Here is a 22,135-nt window from a genome sequence, read left to right on the forward strand (position 1 = left end):
AATTGATTTAACCTTGATTAAAAGTACATTTAAAGGAAATTTTTATTCACTTGATTTGTCAACTGTAGAATTGCAGTTGCCTACGTGATCATTATCTTGTGCACACTTGATGTTGCGAGTTGGAATCTTTCATTTGGCAAAGAAAAAGAGGGGCGAAAGATACCAGAAGGACATTCAAACTCATAGATCAAAAATAAACTGACAACGCCATGGCTAAAAAATAAAAAGACAAACATTTAATAGTACAAATGTTTGCAAATATTCTTGTACTAAGGGTTACCTAAACTTGGGTTATACACCATAGGCTTAATCTTTTAATCCATTTTTTGGGATGAAAAGCATGTGGCTACTGTGTGGAGTTTGACCCCAATTTAAGGGTCACAAGGAACTGGTATTGCCCCTTATGAATTAAACAAAATCCTTCCAATCCGTAGGAAAGTAAAAAGATCCTGCTCCATATGTGGCATCTGCCTTGTTGCTGATGTAATTGATCTTCCTTCACTAAATCTTGACTTTAAACAACACAATCCATGTTGTATTAAAACTTATTTTTTTTGACATGTTGTTATGCTTTGATTTTTTTTTTTTCTGTCTATAAGAAGCGTAGCCATTGCTCTGTTTCAAAATGATGACGGGAGGTTTGAACAACCTTGACTGGCTATATAGCCATCACACAGTTGGTTTCAAAATGCCATTATTTTCCAAGTACATCAACAACATAATTTTTCAAATTACATAAAATATCTGTCTTGTGGAGAGTTATCTCATTGGTAATCATACCACATCTTCTTATTTTTATGTATTAGTTCTATGGATAATTAGTTAGAGTGATGAAGGGTGGTTATTTTAATACGCACATAATATTTCTATGTCAGTGTGACAACCTAAACTTATCAAAACTGACACAATTGACCTAAAATTGCCCTTTTACATAAAGCTATATCATATTTTGTCTTCATCAATTAAAATATATTATTTTTAATGCCTAACTTCCAATAGACAAAGTATATTTGTTATTAAATATTTAATTAATATTCAAGGAGCCAGTCATAAAAGCTTTATTTAAAATGTAATCATTTCAACACTCATGAAAATAAATGCATATTTAACTGTTTTTAATTATTATTCCTTTAAGAACAACAATCATTCATTTCTGTTTTCTTTCATTTTTCTCTCTCTCTACAGCTCAGGTAAAAACTGAAATTCCATTTTGTTGGACAAAGCGTTTAACAATAATACATCATGGTCACTAATTAAAAGTAAAGAGACATAACTGTAATAATAATTATGACATATTATTTCCATAAACAATTATTGATTAATATTATTGGATAATACAACAATATTGTCATAAATAACATATACTTTGTAGACAATGACATCACTCACACAAATTTATTTTAGGGATTACAACCTAATAACAAATTAACTTAAATCATGGACGTCCGGTCATTAGTTTTCCTTCAAACATTAAAGGACACCTGAGATTAATCTCAGATCTAGTAGACATCTGGAACAAGCTACTGCAAATTCAGAAATTATTGCGAAAAATGTGTCTGGGTTATAACCTCAATAATTCAAAATTGCATTTTGAAATTCTTTTATATGAATTAAACAGGATTTTTCTCAATATTGCAAAAATTTAAATAGATATAGGAAGATGTGGTGTGAGTGCCAATGAGACAACTCTCCATCAAAATAACAATTTAAAAAAAGTAAACCATTATAGGTCAATGTACAGCCTTCAACACGGAGCCTTGGCACACACCAAACAACAAACTATAAAGGGCCCCAAAATTACTAGTGTAAAACCATTCAAACGGGAAAACAAACGGTCTTATCTATATAAAATTAAAAAAAAAGAGAAACGAGAAACACGTATAAATAAAATAAACAAACGACAACTACTGTACATCAGATTCCTGACTTAGGACAGGCACAAAAAATTTGCAGCGGGATTAAACGTTTTAATGGATCAAAACCTTCTCCCTTTTTCTGAAACAATAGCATAAATCCCACTTTAGCCCAAAATGACAAAATTGCAATAATAAATGCAGGCAATAATTTTGAATTAACAGTATTGGTACCAAAAGTATCAAGTCTAACCGTTTGTATTTCTACAACTAAAAATATATTTATTGAACATATTATAGCAGGAAATCTTTTTAAAATAACTACAAAATTTAAATTGAAATTCACAATAAGTTTCCCTATAAATGAGGAAAAAAATTGTGGAAACAGTTTTTCAATATATAAATGAATAAAAGAGACATAATTGAGAAAAATGTAGAAACTAAGTTAAACTATTCAGTTCATTTTTAATAAGGAACAAATCTAATCAAAAACACATTGTTGAATTCTCATAACCAACAATACCAATGCTATAAACTTGTAAAGCAATTTAAACTATTCCAACCAAAATTAAAACAAGTACATTAAATTCAGAATTTATTGCAATGATTTAATTTATGCAAAAAATGCTACAGTATTGGTTTCCCAAAAATAAAAACTGGCATTCATAATTTCAGTAGTGATTTTTCTTCATAAAATATTGCATTTGCATTAATTAGATCCTACTCTGAATGCATAAATTAATTTCTGAATTTACAGTATTGGAATATCATGAACATGAAACAAAATAGTAAGAATGTCCTGCAATACTCAATGCAGCATAATATGTTTGTCAAATAAAACACTTAGAAATAAATTAACATAATATCATTTACAGATGTATTTGTATACCAGTTAAGATGCTAGAAAACAGATGAAGATGGATAGCACTAAAGAATAAGATGCTAAAAATTAAAGTACAAGTACACAAATATAACAAGATGATACATCAACATAATATCATTTACAGGACAAGGACGTCTGGTTTATTTTAAGTGTTTGAAGCCCTAAAGCAGATATGTTGGACAAATTCAATCATATACACACAAACAGCTGACAGACTAACGTACTGTAAACATTTGAAGAATGTTTATTAATAGTTTTATATCACATCAAAGGGCAATAGATTGACCTTATTAAATCCTTCCCTTTGTTTTGATCAGAGAGTGTGTCCAGAAATTTATAGACCAAAAAATATCTAAAAATATATTTCATATGCATAAAATCTACAATAAAATTAACTATTAATAAGGAAAAATTTCTGTCTCACTTGATTTATAAAGTATTTAAAGATTTTGAAAAAAATTAACAATAAAATTGACTATTATAGGAAAATTTTCTCTCACAGGATCTATAAACCATTGAAAGATTATGTATAACATGTTGTATGTGTCAATAAAAAGTCATCCCAACAAAACAAAAATCCCAGACTCCTAAAGGTCAGCATATGGTTGTTTTGCATTAAACTAATGGCATAATTAGGGCTTTTATGGACAATCCACTTTGTGGAGAATTGAAAAAAGGACAAAAAATCTGATTTTTACCAGTTAGAACATGGAACATTGCAGCAATATCACGTAAATATTTAATAAAATAATAACGTCTGCATCTTAAAAAAAAAATCCATATTTTTTTCTCTTTTCTAAATTTTGGAGATATAAATGGTAGATATAAGAAGATGTGGTATGAGGCCAATGGAAAAATTCTACATCTAAGTCACAATTTAATGTTAAAGTTAACCATTATAGGTCAAAGTATGGTCTTCAACATGGAGCCTTGGCTCACACAAACAGCAAGGTAGTCTTTCTATGTTGTGATGTTACAGTTAGGTTAGGGTAAAGGGTGGCGGCTATTAAAACATTTAAACAGTCTGCATTTGTTTACACCTGTCCTAAGTCAGGAATCTGTTATTCAGTGGTTGCTGTTTGTTGATTTGGTTCATAAGTGTTTCTGGTTTCTTGTTTTTTATATAGATAAGACCATTGGTTTTCCTGTTTGAATGGTTTTACACTAGTCATTTTTGGAGCCCTTTATAGCTTGCTGTTAGGTGTTGAAGGCCGAACTTTGGGATACTTATACAAATTGTAACTTGTATGGAGTGTTGTCTTATTGGCACTAATACCACATATTCTTATATCCATAGAAGACATTGCATATGAAGTATTATTTAGGCATAACACCTACGATGTAGGTAATACAGCTGATTTGATGTTACCTGAAATGTTGAAACGAAGCATTGAAAATAATTTCAATAAACCTTACCAGTTACTGTACATTAAATACAGACTAACCACTATAAAAGCATGAATAAAATCAACCAAAACATATTAAACCATAATACAACAAAGTTAATATCTTAACAACTGTTTTAGATAATATATATATTAGATTTTGAAACTTGCCCTCATTCTTTTATTAACAACCATCTATCAAAAAATCTGAATGAGCCTCTGTCTCAAAGTGATTTAACTAGTTGGTCTATATATATCTATTTGATAATATCAACTTTTCAATTCTTTCTTTTTTGGAAACTTGCCAAACTTATTTATAAATAAGGCAATCCATGTGTAATGAGGCAGGCCAATTACTTCCTGTAAGACCTATGGTGCTCAATGTTTGTGGAAAACCCTCTCATTAAATATTAAAACTCCTTTGTCATAAAATTGTATAAATCTGTAAAAAAGTGACATTAAATCTTAACCAGGTGCTCCACAGGGCGCAGCTTTATACGACCGCAGAGGTCGAACCCTGAACAGTTGGGGCAAGTATGGACAAAACATTCAAGCGTGATACAGCTCTGAATTTGGATTGTGATCAAATTTTTGACATTACATGGTTTTTTTTTACACAAAACAAATGTCAAGATTTTACAAATCAATTAAAGATTTCTTCTTCAAACTTTTTAAATCTAAAATTAAATAGTTGACACAGCATAGGTTTCTGACACAGAATGAATGTGGTCTAATGAACTTAAAAGTTTTTTTTTGCCTTTGAGCAATTCACTATGCTGTTGAATATTAATCCTCTCAAAAAAATGTTTGAAGAAATTTTCTTTTTATTTATGAAATCTGAAATGAGAAAAATTTAACCCCCCCTTTTTTTTCACATCCCCGTTTCCCTTTTTCCAAAACTGATATCAATTCAAATTTCTAATGGAGTTTGCAACAATAACTACTCTTTTAAATACATCATAAAATATTAAAATGTAAAATAAAGTGCTTGTTATCACTGAATGGTAAAGATTGGTTGGTAGTAAAAGTGAATATACATTGTTTATTGTATAAAACAATAAAAAAAACTTCATCAGCAACATTTTATATTGGCAAATTTCCAATGAAGTTATTTACATAAAGTAATTGGCAAATAAAAATAGAAAATGACATCATAGTCATGTCTGGCAAATGTCCAACATACATTATCTAAAAACATTTTAGATAAGATAAGGAAAAAAAGCTTCATCAGCAACATTTTATATTGGCAAATTTCCAATGAAGTTATTTACATAAAGTTATTGGCAAATAAAAATAGAAAATGACATCATAGTCATGTCTGGCAAATTTCCAACATATAAAAAAATATCAACTACTATTCTATACAAAGAAAGATAACTCCAATTGAAAATTAATTGCTATTGCACAATATTGTGCAATTAGATATTTCTTGCTATTGTGCAATACTGTGCAATTGAAAATTTCTTGCTATTGCACAATACTTGATATGGAATCCTGATTTGGACCAACTTGAAAACTGGGCCCATAATCAAAAATCAAAGTACATATTTAGATAAAGCATATCAAATAAGCCCAAGAATTTAATTTTTGTTAAAATCAAACTTAGTTTAATTTTGGACCCTTTCGACCTTAATGTAGACCAATTTGAAAACTGGACCAAAAATTAAGAATCTACATACACAGTTAGATTTGGTATATCAAAGAACCCATTTATTCAATTTTTGATGAAATCAAACAAAGTTTAATTTTGGACCCCCATTTGGACCAACTTGAAAACTAGGCCAATAATTAAAAATCTAAGTACATTTTTAAATTCAGCATATCAAAGAACCCCAAGGATTCAATTTTTGTTAAAATCAAACTAAGTTTAATTTTGGACCCTTTGGACCTTAATGTAGACCAATTTGAAAACGGGACCAAAAATTAAGAATCTACATACATAGTTAGATTCGGCATATCAAAGAACCCCAATTATTCAATTTTTGATGAAATCACACAAAGTTCAATTTTGGACCCTTTGGGCCCCTTATTCCTAAACTGTTAGGAACAAAACTCCCAAAATCAAACCCAACCTTCCTTTTATGGTCATAAACCTTGTGTTTAAATTTCATAGATTTCTATTTACTTATACTAAAGTTATGGTGAAAAAACCAAAAATAATGCTTATTTGGGACCCTTTTTGGCCCCTAATTCATAAACTGTTGTGACCTCAACTCCAAAAATCAATCCCAACCTTCCTTTTGTGGTCATAAACCTTGTGTTAAAATTTCATTGATTTCTATTTACTTATACTAAAGTCATTGTGCGAAAACCAAGAATAATGCTTATTTGGGCCCTTTTTTGGCCCTTAATTCCTAAACTGTTATAACCAAAACTCCCAAAATCAATCCCAACCTTCCTTTTGTGGTCATAAACCTTGTGTCAAAATTTCATAGATTTCTATTCACTTAAACTAAAGTTATAGTGCGAAAACCAAGAAAATGCTTATTTGGGCCCTTTTTGGCCCCTAATTCCTAAAATGTTGGGACCAAAACTCCCAAAATCAATCCCAACCTTCCTGTTGTGGTCATAAACCTTGTGTTAAAATTTCATTGATTTCTATTCACTTTTACTAAAGTTAGAGTGCGAAAACTAAAAGTATTCGGACGACGACGACGACGACGACGACGACGCAGACGACGACGCCAACGTGATAGCAATATACGACCAAAAAATTAAAATTTTTGCGGTCGTATAAAAACACCAAATCAATACAACAATATTTTCAAATAAATACTTTCATTTTATCTATTGTTGTGCCTAAATATCATTCAAAATTTCTTTTATTTTTTACTGTAACCTTTTTCCCAAATCCACATAATGTCTGCCAATGCACAATACTTTCTAGCAGAAATGATTATAATCATTCTCTGAAACATTCGCTAAATTATGGCCATCATATTTTTTCCTTTACAGAAATAATGTATTTCCATTGTCAGGTTTTTTTACAATTTAAAAAAACTAAGATCATTAGTTTAACTAATTGTTAAGTCTTTGGTTTAAGAATTATTTTGTCTTTTTGGTTTCTCCGTCTTCATCATCATAAGACACACCAAATTCATTGACTCTCTTCATATCAACAGGGTATAACCTGAAAAAGAATATTGTAAATGTTAGGTAAAGTATAAATGTTGACTATTGATTATTTTGCAATTATAAAATTGAGAATGGAAATGGGGAATGTGTCAAAGAGACAACAACCAGACATAGAAACAGACAACAGCAGAAGGTCACCAACAGGTCTTCAATGCAGCGAGAAATTCCTGCACCCAGAGGCGTCCTTCAGCTGGCCCCTTAACAAATATATATACTAGTTCAGTGATAATGAACCTCATACTAAACTCAGAATTGTACACAAGAAACTAAAATTAAAATAATACAAGGTTTTTAATAGATGTTTTCAAAAATGTATGCTTCTTTCGATGGCAAATTGTGAGCGTAAATGAACGGTGACCCCTTTTTTTTATTTCATTTTTAGCTCACCTGGCCCAAAGGGCTCAGTGAACTTTTCTCATCACTTGGCGTCCGTCGTCCGTTGTCATCCGTTGTCGTCCGTCATCGTCCGTCGTCGTCATTGTTAACTTTTTACATTTTGAACTTCTTCTAGAGAACCATTGAATGGAATGAAACCAAACATAACATGAATGTTCCTTATGAGGTGCTGACCAAGTGTTGTTACTTTGTAGCCTATCCATCATCCAAGATGGCCGCCAGCGGGGGACTTAGTTTAACATAGGACCCTATGGGAAATGCATACAAATGACTTCTTTTAGAGAACCACCTAATGGAATGAAACCAAACATGGCATGAATGTTCCTTATGAGGTGCTGACCAAGTATTGTTACTTTGTGGCCGATCCATCATCCAAGATGGCCGCCAGCAGGGGACTTAGTTTAACATAGGACCCTATGAGAAATGCATACAAATGACTTCTTTTAGAGAACCACTGAATGGAATGAAACCAAACATGGCATGAATGTTCCTTATGAGGTGCTGACCAAGTGTTGTTACTTTGTAGCCGATCCATCATCCAAGATGGCCGCCAGCGGGGGACTTATTTTAACATAGGACCCTATGGGAAATATATACAAATGTCTTCTTTTAGAGAACCACTGAATGGAATGAAACCAAACATGGCATGAATGTTCCTTATAAAGTGTTGACCAAGTGTTGTTACTTTGTAGCCGATCCATCATCCAAGATGGCTGCCAGCGGGGGACTTAGTTTAACATAGGACCCTATGGGAAAGATATCCAAATGTCTTCTTTTAGAGAACCACTGAATGGAATGAAACCAAACATGGCATGAATGTTCCTTATGAGGTGCTGACCAAGTGTTGTTACTTTGTAGCCGATCCATCATCCAAGATGGCCGCCAGAGGGGGACTTAGTTTAACATAGGACCCTATGGGAAATATATACAAATGCCTTCTTTTAGAGAACCACTGAATGGAATGAAACCAAACATGGTATGAATGTTCCTTATGAGGTGCTTACCAAGAGTTGTTACTTTGTAGCCGATCCAACATCCAAGATGGCCGCCAGCATGGGGACTTAGTTTAACATAGGACCCTATGGGAAATGCATACAAATGACTTCTTTTAGAGAACCACTGAATGGAATGAAACCAAACATGGCATGAATATTCTTTATGAGGTGCTGACCAAGTGTTGTTACTTTGTAGCCGATCCATTATCCAAGATGGCTACCAGCGGGGGACTTAGTTTAACATAGGACCCTACGGGAATTACAAACAAATGTCTTCTTTTAGTTAAACACTAAATGGAATGAAACCAAACATAGCACGAATGTTCTTAATGAGATACTGACCAAGTGTTGTTACTTTGTCGCCATTGCAACATCCAAGATGGCCGCCAGTGGGGGGACTTAGTTTAACATAGGACCCTATGGGAAATGCATACAAAAGTCTTCTTCTAAAGAACCACTGAATTGAATGAAATCAAGCATAGTATGAATGTTCCTTTCCTTATGAGGTGCTGGCCAAGTGTTGTTACTTTTAGCCAAATTTTATATTTTTTTATATGATTTCAAAAACCCAAGTAGAATCAGGTGAGCGATACAGGTTCTTGAGAGCCTCTAGTTTTATTAAGTATAAGATAAAATTTATTTATAGAAAAATAAAGCGAAATCCTATATTAAATTAAAAAGGATTTAGACCCCCTTAAATGTATGAATCTTGCTGATTTAACTTACCATCTTTGGTATAAATAAACAACAAAAACAAGATCATCTCTAAAACAGGCAAGTCTATGAGCTGTTGGCATGGTGATTATAAATGCAAATATGTCATCTATAAATGTGTTGAAAGCCTGAAATATTAAGTAGGTCAAGTTTCTTCCAAGATCTCATTTTCAAAGTTTTTTTCAGGAGACAAAGATATAATTAAATTCTTTCTGATAAAATATTTATAACTTCTGATTTTTTTTTCTCTCACTCAGACAAAATGTTGACTTTTACTTTGTAACTTATATTGTAAAAAAAAATTAACATTGAAAACAAGCAACTGAAATTTTTCCCAAATAAAAAATATATTTTAAGAATGCATTATGCAATTTTCAAAATTTTCAACGATTACACAATTTATAATAAGGCACCTTATCAAAGACAAACAATGTGGTGATATCATGTAAAATATCAAAGAATATCTGATTAACTAATTTACCTTATACATGAAGGCTCTCCATGGTAGATGTGCTACTGACTTCAACTGAAATGGAAAAGGTACTTCAAAAAAGTAATAATAAAATATAAATAGTGAAAAACTGTTCACCTATCGATACATTTGTAAAATAAATATTACTACTTAGCATTAAAAATTTGGGGCACATAAATGTTAAAAATATGCTGCATTGTCCTACGTTTTGACCTTAGAATAGTAGCAATATCAACTTTTCATTCTAGGATATATATTTTTTTTACAAAACTTCATAGTAAAATTGACAGTTTTACCCCTAAAGGGACTTCCTATAGGAATTACCATTGTCTATATTTACAGAAGTGCAAACTAAAACCTATTTTATACCTTGTTTGTTTGTATCAATGTAATGCCAAAAGTTATATACACTTTAATATAGGGTATTGTAGTTTGTTCCAAAAGTAAAGGAATTTATATTACTGGGTTATATGATATACATATACATATACTTACTTTATAATTAACAAACAATTGTGGTAACATAAATAAAAATCCAAAGGCATATACACCTAAAAAAACAACAGTACCGTTATTATATATGTCACTAAATAAAGGTAAATAGCTATAGTGCTGTATCAACCAGCTGTGATGATATCGATATCAGTCAAGTTAACAAAGGCTTTACCATACCCCTAATCTGTATGACGTCACATCACTGATAAAAGTCACAGTTAATTTTAACTATTTATTCATTTAGATGAAAGGATTGTCAACAGCCAGAGTCTATGTGTGGATCTCCTCTCCTCAATGTCTCCTCTAAGTCATGGTTGCAAGGCTAATTCAACACCCTAATCTGTTTAATATTTTACAATGTACAAAATATCAATATTTGTACTTGATGAATTAATTAAGTGCATATGATATGGCTTTTCAATATCCCTCACCGTACTAACCCTTAACATATATAATCCAAAGAGACCTGCAAGAAGGGTTTTATTGGTTAAAGGGTTTATACAGATATGATATTGAAAAACCAATATGATATTGTCTATTTATTCTATATATTACTTTATTTTAACAGATATTATTTAACATAAACCATAATATCTTCCAGGAATATAAAAGTACAATCATTGGTTTTAAAAAATTCTAGTCAAGTATTAAGGCAGTCATAAAATTCATTCATACATTTAAATATTTACAAACTTTGTCAAAATGAAATTATCCCTGATTGATTGTTGATTTCTTAAAGTACAGTGACAATTAAATGTTATTTTGTTATGCTATTAAAAAAAACATAATTAAGAGATATATCAGCGTCTTTGTCAGATTATAGTTAATATGATTGATTAACTGTTTCTAGCTTAACGCCCAATGGCAATATAAGTACACGTAAATATGTTATGCGTTTTAAAAATTTTTATTAGAATATATGTCTTTAAAACTACAGAAAATCCCCATACTGTGAATTCATTTTTCTTCCTGGAATACCAAATTTTGGTGATTTCTATGGTACAAGCTTAATGAACCATGAAATTTGTATGTTCAATGAAGTATCAATTTGCTCTTGTATGTAAAGTAACCATGAAATCATATATCCATGAAAGATTTCCTCAATCAACAAAAAATGGTACCCATGAAAATGAATTAATACTGTACATTATTCTGTTAGGAATGCATATTGAAAAACACAATCATGAAAAAAAAATTCACAAGAAAACTAAAAAGAAAGAGCATTTTTTAAAAAAAAAAGTATGAAAAGATAGTTGATATTTAATGTTTTCAACTAAACAAAAAATTGAAGTCTTCAATTATCTTTTCTTGCAAATCTTCTTCAATTAAAAGGTAAATGTTTCTGATTATATAATGTTTTATTCAGTCTCCTTTGGAATCCCTTATGACTACATGTATATCAGATTTCAGGATGTCCTTAGGTGAGGTTTTGGAAATTGTGTTAGATTTTCGAACTCCATAGTTTTTACAGGGTTAAATTATGCCCCATAACACCCATTTATCTTTTCATAGAAGACTTCAATAGATGATAAAGGTCATTTACTAAAATTTAAGCAGATTCTAGATTTTTTTGTCATTTGATTCAAGACACAAATAATACCAATGCAAATATAAGGAAAAAGTAAGAGTCAGCCTTTTCTCGCTTTTTTTAAAACTCAAATATCTCAGAAAGGACCTCTATAACCTATCAATATTTTTGGCTTATTTTGTTTCTTAACTAATGCTCTTTCCACTTATAGCATCAATTTCAAAATCTTGATTTATTCATTTTTACATATAAAGTACATCCTTGAAATACCAATATATATTTTCTGCTCTTTGGTTGGGTTGTTGTCTATGACATATTCCCCATTTCTATTTACAAGATATTCACAGTTGACAATACCACTATAGAGGGGGTAAAGGACCATTGGATGTTGGATGTGTACGGATTGATAGTTTAATCTTAGATGCATGATTTTTTATTATTTGTTAGTGGCTTTGAACTAGCTGTCAGATAACTACAAGTACTCTCAGATCTGTTCATTGTGTCTTTTTGTGTCGGGATGTATAAGTACCCGGCCACTTCCACTTGTATTTTTGTCCATCTGATGAGTTAAGCCTTTTTCAACTGATTTTTATCATTCGTTCTTATGTTGTACTGTTCTACCACTGTTAGGTTAGGGGGAGGGTTGGGATCCTGCTATCATGTTTAACAATGCCACATTATTTATGTATGTGCCTGTTCCAAGTCAGGAGCCTGTAATTCAGTGGTTGTAGTTTGTTTATGTGTTACATATTTGTTTTTCGTTCATTTTTTTACATAAATAAGGCCTTTAGTTTTCTCGTTTGAATTGTTTTACATTGTCTTATCGGGGCCTTTTATAGCTGACTATGCGGTATGGGCTTTGCTCATTGTTGAAGGCCGTACGGTGACCTATAGTTGTTAATGTCTGTTTCATTTTGGTCTGTTGTGGATAGTTGTCTCATTGGCAATCATACCACATCTTCTTTTTTATATTTATCAAGACTTCAGGATCTGTTTTTTTTTAGCCCGGGATTTCAGGATCAGGACTACTCCTACCCCCTTCACTATATACTTACCGTTAACCAGACTTTGTATACACCAGGAATACCAACTGAAAAACATATCAAAACCAATTAAAATCCAATCATAATTAAAAATTTATCTAATCTTACATTTTCTTACTAGTGAACTAGTGATAAAATGAAATGCATAAGTACAGTCAAAATAAAATCTCCTTTACAAAAGTAATATATACATGTATATCTTTTCAGTAAAGCTTTCATTCAAATGTTTAGTATTATTTTATTGGTATTTAGCAAAGAAAGATAACTTCATTTTTTCTCACGTTTTATTTTATACTACAGTTAGTGCGCTTGATTTAACAACCCAACTTTCCATTGGAGTTGAATGAAAAAAATATTGTTTTCACAAACGCTGAACTGGAAAACATTGTGAATGTAAAAAATAAAAATATTACATTTTTTAGGACATCAAACTATGAAAGTAGAAGGATGTTATGTTTACTGGAAGCTGTGTGACATTATGAAGACAGAAAATAAAAAGTATATAAAAATGTTATTTCGACTTAAAACTTTCATTCCTTTTTTTTCATTCCTCTTTGTGGCTTGTGTCACTTTTTAAACTTCAAACTTAAAATATCACTTAACTGCATGGTGTGCACATGAATTTTTTTCAATGATGCATTTTATTGTTTCGGGTGTTGCTTGTTTTTCGTTGCATATAAATTAGACCATTGGCTTTACATTAGTCATTTTTGGGGCCCTTTATAGCTTGCTGTTTGGTGTGAGCCAATGCTCTGTGTTGAAAACCTTATTTTGACCTAGAAATGTTTACTTTTTACATATTGTGACTAGGATGGAGTGTTGTCTAATTGGCACTCAAACCACATCTTCATATATCTATGAAGATTATCTCCCTTTGAAGGTTTCTATGATAGAATTCAATGTCAAGAGAAGCTACTATTGTTTAACTGAGTAGTTATTATTTACCTTTTATGTGGAACATAAAATAAAGAGTAGATCGCACCACCTATCACTAATGGCAACAATACAAAGGATAAATACTTCATTGCCTGTAAAACAATATAAAGAAGATATAATGTTTTCTTGTACATATTTCAAAGATGCTAAAAATGTCAATTTGATAAACATGCAACACCAAAATTAATAAATACAAAAACGTTATTTTGCATCACATATTTGTTTCAAGGCAAACTCAAGAATCAGAGTTTGTAACCATCTCCCTAGAAGAATAGCTCCATTAATAATAAATAGGGAGTGTGTCTATTGGACACAGATGATGCTCCCACTTGTCTATCATATAAATTTAAACTTGAGGCTCTTTAGAGCCTGTGTCGCTCACCTTGGTCTATGTGCATATTAAACAATGGACACAGATGGATTCATGTTTTGGTGATGGTGATGTCTTTGTAGATCTTACTTTACTAAACATTCTTGCTGCTTACAATTATCTCTATCTATAATGAATTTGGCTCAATAGTTTTAGTGGAAAATGTTAGTGAAAATTTACAAATTTTATGAAAATTGATAAAAATTGACTATAAAAGGCAATAACTCCTTAGGGGGTCAATTGATCATTTTGGTAATGTTGACTTTTTTTGGGGGTCTTACTTTGCTGTACATTATTGCTGTTTACAGTTTATCTCTAACTATAATAATATTCAAAATAATAACAAAACTAGAGGCTCTAAAGAGCCTGTGTCGCTCACCTTGGTCTATGTGCATATTAAACAAAGGACACAAATGGATTCATGACAAAATTGTATTTTGGTGATGGTGATGTGTTTGAAGTTCTTACTTTACTGAACGATTTTGCTTCTTAAAATTATATCTATAATGAACTTTGCCCATTAGTAACAGAGAACTATATTTGGTAAAAATTTACATATATTTACCAAATTAATGAAAATTGTTAAAAATTGACTATAAAGGGCAATAACTCCTTAAGGGGTCAATTGACCATTTAGGTCATGTTGACTTATTTGTAGATCTTACTTTGCTGAACATTATTGCTGTTTACAGTTTATCGCTATCTATAATAGTATTCAAGATAACCAAAAACGGCAAAATTTCTTTAAAAATTACCAATTGGAGGGCAGCAACCCAACAACCAGTTGTCCAATTCATCTGAAAAATTCAGGGCAGATAGATATTGACTTGATTAACAATTTAACTTCTTGTCAGATTTGCTCTAGATGCTTTGAATTCATAGTTATAAGCCAAAAACTGCATTTTACCCCTATGTTCTATTTTTAGCCGTGGCGGCCATCTTGGTTGAATGGCCAGGTCATCGGACACATTTTTCAAACTAGATACCCCAAAAATGATTGTGGCCTAGTAGTTTCAGTGGAGATTTTGTAAAAGATTACTTAGATTTATGAAAAATGGTTAAAGATTGACTATAAAGGGCAATAACTCCTAAAGGGGTCAACTGACCATTTTGGTCATGTTGACTTATTTGTAGATCTTACTTTGCTGAACATTATTGCTGTTTACAATTTATCTCTATCTATAATAATATTCAAGATAATAACCAAAAACAGCAAAATTTCCTCAAAATTACCAATTCAGGGGCAGCAACCCAACAACCGATTGACCGATTCATCTGAAAATTTCAGGGCAGATAGATCTTGACCTGATAAACATTTTTATCCCATGTCAGATTTCCTCAAAATGCTTTGGTTTTTGAGTTATAAGCCAAAAACTGCATTTTACCCCTATGTTCTATTTTTAGCGGTGGCGGCCATCTTGGTTGGTTGACCAGGTCACGCCACACATTTTTTAAACTAGATACCCCAAAGATGATTGTGGCCAAGTTTGGATTATTTTGGCCCAGTAGTTTCAGAGGAGAAGATTTTTGTAAAAGATTAATTTAATTTATGAAAAATGGTTAAAATTGACTATAAAGGGCAATAACTCCTAAACGGGTCAACTGACCATTTTGGTCATGTTTACTTATTTGTAGATCTTACTTTGCTGAACATTATTGCTGTTTACAGTTTATCTCTATCTATAATAATATTCAAGATAATAACCAAAAACAGCAAAATTTCCTCAAAATTACCAATTCAGGGGCAGCAACCCAACAACCGATTGACCGATTCATCTGAAAATTTCAGGGCAGATAGATCTTGACCTGATAAACATTTTTATACCGTCAGATTTCCCCAAAAGATTTGGTTTTTGAGTTATAAGCCAAAAACTGCATTTTACCCCTTTGTTCTATTTTTAGCCGTGGCGGCCATCTTGGTTGGTTGACCAGGTCACGCCACACATTTTTTAAACTAGATACCCCAAAGATGATTGTGGCCAAGTTTGGATTAATTTGGCCCAGTAGTTTCAGAGGAGAAGATTTTTGTAAAAGATTACTTTAATTAACGAAAAATGGTTAAAAATTGACTATAAAGGGCAATAACTCCTAAACGGGTCAACTGACCATTTTGGTCATGTTGACTTATTTGTAGATCTTACTTTGCTGAACATTATTGCTGTTTACAGTTTATCTCTATCTATAATAATATTCAAGATAATAACCAAAAACAGCAAAATTTCCTCAAAATTACCAATTCAGGGGCAGCAACCCAACAACCGATTGACCGATTCATCTGAAAATTTCAGGGCAGATAGATCTTGACCTGATAAACATTTTTATACCGTCAGATTTCCCCAAAAGATTTGGTTTTTGAGTTATAAGCCAAAAACTGCATTTTACCCCTTTGTTCTATTTTTAGCCGTGGCGGCCATCTTGGTTGGTTGACCAGGTCACGCCACACATTTTTTAAACTAGATACCCCAAAGATGATTGTGGCCAAGTTTGGATTAATTTGGCCCAGTAGTTTCAGAGGAGAAGATTTTTGTAAAAGATTACTTTAATTAACGAAAAATGGTTAAAAATTGACTATAAAGGGCAATAACTCCTAAACGGGTCAACTGACCATTTTGGTCATGTTGACTTATTTGTAGATCTTACTTTGCTGAACATTATTGCTGTTTACAGTTTATCTCTATCTATAATAATATTCAAGATAATAACCAAAAACAGCAAAATTTCCTCAAAATTACCAATTCAGGGGCAGCAACCCAACAACCGATTGACCGATTCATCTGAAAATTTCAGGGCAGATAGATCTTGACCTGATAAACATTTTTACCCCATGTCAGATTTGCTCTAAATGCTTTGGTTTTTGAGTTATAAGCCAAAAACTGCATTTTACCCCTTTGTTCTATTTTTAGCCGTGGCGGCCATCTTGGTTGGTTGACGGGTCACGCCACACATTTTTAAAACTAGATACCCCAATGATGATTGTGGCCAAGTTTGGTTTGATTTGGCCCAGTAGTTTCAGAGGAGAAGATTTTTGTAAAAGTTAACGACGACGGACGACGGACACCAAGTGATGAGAAAAGCTCACTTGGCCCTTCGGGCCAGGTGAGCTAAAACCGGCAAAATTTCCACAAAATTACCAATTCAGGGGCAGCAACTTAACAACCGGTAAACCGATTTATCTGAAAATTCTAGAGCAGACAGATCTTCACCTGATAAACAATTTCACCTTCTGTTAAATTTGCTCTAAATGCTTTTGTTTTTGAGTTATAAGCCAATAAAAACTGCATTTTACCCCTATGTTCTATTTTTAGCCATGGCGGCCATCTTGGTTGGTTGGCTGAGTCAAGGGACACATTTTTTAAACTAAATACCCCAATAATGACTGTGGCCAAGTTTGGTTTAATTTTGCCCAGTAGTTTCAGAGGAGAAGATTTTTCTAAACGATTACTAAGATTTACGAAAAATGGTTAAAAATTGACTATAAAGGACAATTACTTCTAAAAGGGTCAATTGACCATTTTGGTCATGTTGACTTATTTGTAAATCTTACTTTGCTGAACATTATTGCTGTTAACAGTTTATCTCTATCTATAATAACATTCAAGATAATAACCAAAAACAGCAAAATTTCCTTAAAATTACCAATTCAGGGGCAGCAACTTAACAACAGGTTGTAGGATTCATCTGAAAATTTCAGGGCAGATATATCTTGACCTGATAAACAATTTCAGCTCCTTTCAGATTTGCTCTAAATGCTTTGGTTTTTGAGTTATAAGCCAAAAACTGCATTTTACCCCTATGTTCTATTTTTAGCCATGGCGGCCATCTTGGTTGGTTGGACGGGTCACTGGACACATTTTTTAAACTAGATACCCCAACAATGATTGGGGTCAAGTTTGGTTTAATTTGGCCCAGTGGTTTCAGAGGAGAAGAATTTTGTAAAAGTTTATGACGACGGACGAAGGATGCAAAGTGATGACAAAAGCTCACTTGGCCCTTTGGAAGAGTTTGAGCTAAAAAGTGTTCTGTAAAATCTAGTAAGGTTTTTAATTTGGATTTATTTATCTTAAGCTGAAATCAGATGGTATGCAGGGTTGTCAGATTAAAAAAATAAATTCTGCTAAATACTGCTATAATCAATTTCGTTCAGTTATTGTAAAATGTCTTACTAGAGAATCAAATGCTTCTGTTTCCTTTTCTTTGTCTGATGTCGAACCAATCTAAAATGTAACATTAAAACTCAGTTAATCAAAGCTACAGAGATTGATATCTATTTAAAAAATAAACACCCAGAGTATTCATCAATGTAATTTCAAGGATTGGTTCCTCATCTTTTTATCCATCTTTTCATAATACATGAAAAAACATACAGTCAAACCTGATTAAACCGCCCCCCTGAATAAACCGGCTTCCAGTCCATTCCGGCCGAAAATGAAAGTCCCATATTTTTCCATTCAAAGTCTTTGTTAAAAAACCCTTTGTAAACCGGACCCTGTGTATTACGAATTCCGGTCTAATTATGAAGTCCCAATACTCTTAATTACATTAATTATTACCTGTCAAAACCGGTTTGTCTAATTAGTTTCAATGATCGATATGCAATCAAAAAATATTTTTTTTTATACAATATGGCTTTTCGTGAAAATCAATTAGTCAGGTGTCAAACTGTGAACCTACAATCGTACAGTAGTGAGCTGTATTATTTATTAAAACATTATAAACATGTCAATTAAACGAAAGACACACCGAATATATCTCGGATTGAACTTACGTTTTAACTTGGATAAACAAATTCAAATTCCGGAGTAAGAAATTCGCATCGTGATTTCGAAATCCTGAGTTCCCTGTTATGAACCCCTAAACAAATGACCTTGATAATGAAAAACACCGGATGACAACAATCAATGGATATTGTATACTGAACGACAACGTTTCGAAAGGGATGAAATTACGTTTGATAATATTCTGGTTTTTAATCGGCCATTCAAACATTTCAAATTATTGATCATGGGAGTACAATTCAAACAATGCGAGCATTATGATGCAAATGCAAACAATGAAAAACGAAGTGAAAGTATTTTAATTTATCAGATATAGTTTACAATCAGAGAGAACTTTTACATGCAAAATGTCGGACGTCACAAGTCATTAACTTCCGGTCAAAACGGAAACCTGAATAAACCGGCTCACTGTCCAAACCGGCCCTTTTTCATAATCCCGTAGCCGGCCGGTTTATACAGGTTTTACTGTATAAGTATACGTAAAAAGCTTACTATTTCTAAATTGAAAGCTTAGACATATAAGTTCAAATTGTTGTTGATTTATCATTGCAAATCTTACACTTCTGGGGAATCATATAAAAACAAAGCCCGTTATTTACCCACTAGAAAATTTGGATTTTTTGTCATAAATATAAATATACCATATCACTTCTTTACAATTATAAAATAACTTACATCAAACTTTGGTTTTCCATTTTCAAATCTAAATGAAACTTTGAAAGCTTTCTTTACTTTCCATCCCTACAAAAGAAACAAGAATGGCATAACTTCGAAAACAGATAGAACCATAATGTATACTTATACTTGCTAACATCAATTGTTCATTTTACAGGCACAAATATCATTCATCTGGCTATGCTGAGGCAGTGCTGGAGCCAGTAAAACTCATTTGTAACAGTAAAATCAATAACTTACTTTGACAAACATCAATATACAATACAGTTATTACCTAAATATTCTTTCTTTTAAAAAAAATAATCAAAATGTCAAAATGTTCCAGATTGACAAATTTATAAAAAGACTTCTAGTACTGTGAAAGTACTTTTGTTTGTGGGTATCAATTTTCATGGTTTTATCAAAAGTTACAAGACCCTAATCAAGAAAAAACCTAACCTCTATGTAGGTATCAGTACCAGTAAACTGGGTTCCCGATCACATTAACACCTACCTCTATGAACGCTCCAATTCCAGTTGGTATCAGTACCAATAAACTGGTTTCCTGATCACATTAACACTTACCTCTATGAACGCTCCAATTCCAGTTGGTATCAGTACCAATAAACTGGTTTCCTGATCACATTAACACCTACCTCTATGAACGCTCCAATTCCAGTTGGTATCAGTACCAATAAACTGGTTTCCTGATCACATTAACACCTACCTCTACGAATGCTCCAATTCCAGTTGGTATCAGTACCAATAAACTGGTTTCCTGATCACATTAACACCGACCTCTATGAACGCTCCAATTCCAGTTGGTATCAGTACCAATAAACTGGTTTCCTGATCACATTAACACCTACCTCTATGAACGCTCCAATTCCAGTTGGTATCAGTACCAATAAACTGGTTTCCTGATCACATTAACACCTACCTCTATGAACGCTCCAATTCCAGTTGGTATCAGTACCAATAAACTGGTTTCCTGATCACATTAACACCTACCTCTATGAACGCTCCAATTCCAGTTGGTATCAGTACCAATAAACTGGTTTCCTGATCACATTAACACTTACCTCTATGAATGCTCCAATTCCAGTTGGTATCAGTACCAATAAACTGGTTTCCTGATCACAAAGGTAGAAAAATATAATAACAGTTGACACACATCTCCATACAACTGAAATAAACAAAAAGAGATAAAAATATAATTAACATTTATCTCACAAATCAAAAGAATGACAGAAAATAGATAAATGACCAAAATACACAATTGTTCTGTACAGAGCAGTGAGATATACAATAAGCAACATCAATATCAAAACACAAACAATTGCTGGGTCAAGGACAATGTCGATATATGCAATTGATTCATTTCATACAAAACCATTATGCTTCATCGCCAAACAGAAAATAGCTACACAGAAGATAATAAAATTGCCTACAAGTATGATTTAACATTATCAAGTTGCAAATTAAAATTAAAATGTTCAACTAATGACAAATTTTCTATAGGCATGTATAAAGGTTTTGGCAAAACCACGATATTATATATCAACGATAATGCAAGTTGTCCTTAATCCATGAAAAATGGTACCCACGAAAATAAATGAATCCACACTACCTAAGTTTTTTTTCCTATTGCTGTTAAACAAGGAAACATATCTTAGTCTCTTCATGAAAATCTACTAACCTGCCCTTGTAGACAAACCAACCATAGTTTTTCTCTGTCTCCAGTAGCTACTAACCTGCCCTTGTAGACAAACCAACCATAGTTTTTCTCTGTCTCCAGTAACTAATATCATTCTTAAAGGCCAGAAATCTACTAACCTGCCCTTGTAGACAAACCAACCATAGTTTTTCTCTGTCTCCAGTAACTAATATCATTCTTAAAGGCCAGAAAATCTACTAACCTGCCCTTGTAGACAAACCAACCATAGTTTTTCTCTGTCTCCAGTAGCTAATATCATTCTTAAAGGCCAGAAAATCTACTAACCTGCCCTTGTAGACAAACCAACCATAGTTTTTCTCTGTCTCCAGTAGCTAATATCATTCTTAAAGGCCAGAAATCTACTAACCTGCCCTTGTAGACAAACCAACCATAGTTTTTCTCTGTCTCCAGTAACTAATATCATTCTTAAAGGCCAGAAAATCTACTAACCTGCCCTTGTAGACAAACCAACCATAGTTTTTCTCTGTCTCCAGTAGCTAATATCATTCTTAAAGGCCAGAAAATCTACTAACCTGCCCTTGTAGACAAACCAACCATAGTTTTTCTCTGTCTCCAGTAGCTAATATCATTCTTAAAGGCCAGAAATCTACTAACCTGCCCTTGTAGACAAACCAACCATAGTTTTTCACTGTCTCCAGTAACTAATATCATTCTTAAAGGCCAGAAATCTACTAACCTGCCCTTGTAGACAAACCAACCATAGTTTTTCTCTGTCTCCAGTAACTAATATCATTCTTAAAGGCCAGAAAATCTACTAACCTGC

At 32.5% G+C, this 22,135-nt stretch overlaps 1 protein-coding gene across 3 annotated transcripts in view; it reads right to left on the reverse strand.

Moving 5' to 3' along the window:
• Window positions 1-1,042: 1,042 nt before the first annotated feature.
• Window positions 1,043-22,135, reverse strand: part of LOC143078691 (lipid scramblase CLPTM1L-like) — a 32,957-nt gene continuing 11,864 nt past the window's right edge. For all 3 annotated transcript variants that reach the window (XM_076253599.1, XM_076253600.1, XM_076253601.1), the window contains 9 exons: window positions 20,717-20,820; window positions 19,656-19,721; window positions 18,369-18,419; window positions 13,845-13,927; window positions 12,912-12,946; window positions 10,329-10,384; window positions 9,843-9,887; window positions 9,374-9,489; window positions 1,043-7,251 (listed from right to left, as the gene is read on the reverse strand). In XM_076253599.1, coding sequence (XP_076109714.1) covers window positions 7,167-7,251; window positions 9,374-9,489; window positions 9,843-9,887; window positions 10,329-10,384; window positions 12,912-12,946; window positions 13,845-13,927; window positions 18,369-18,419; window positions 19,656-19,721; window positions 20,717-20,820 — 641 coding nt within the window. In that variant the 3' untranslated portion in view covers window positions 1,043-7,166. The remainder of the gene's footprint in view (window positions 7,252-9,373; window positions 9,490-9,842; window positions 9,888-10,328; window positions 10,385-12,911; window positions 12,947-13,844; window positions 13,928-18,368; window positions 18,420-19,655; window positions 19,722-20,716; window positions 20,821-22,135) is intronic.

Source organism: Mytilus galloprovincialis, chromosome 6 (genome assembly GCF_965363235.1).
Source record: "Mytilus galloprovincialis chromosome 6, xbMytGall1.hap1.1, whole genome shotgun sequence".
Taxonomy (NCBI): domain Eukaryota; kingdom Metazoa; phylum Mollusca; class Bivalvia; order Mytilida; family Mytilidae; genus Mytilus; species Mytilus galloprovincialis.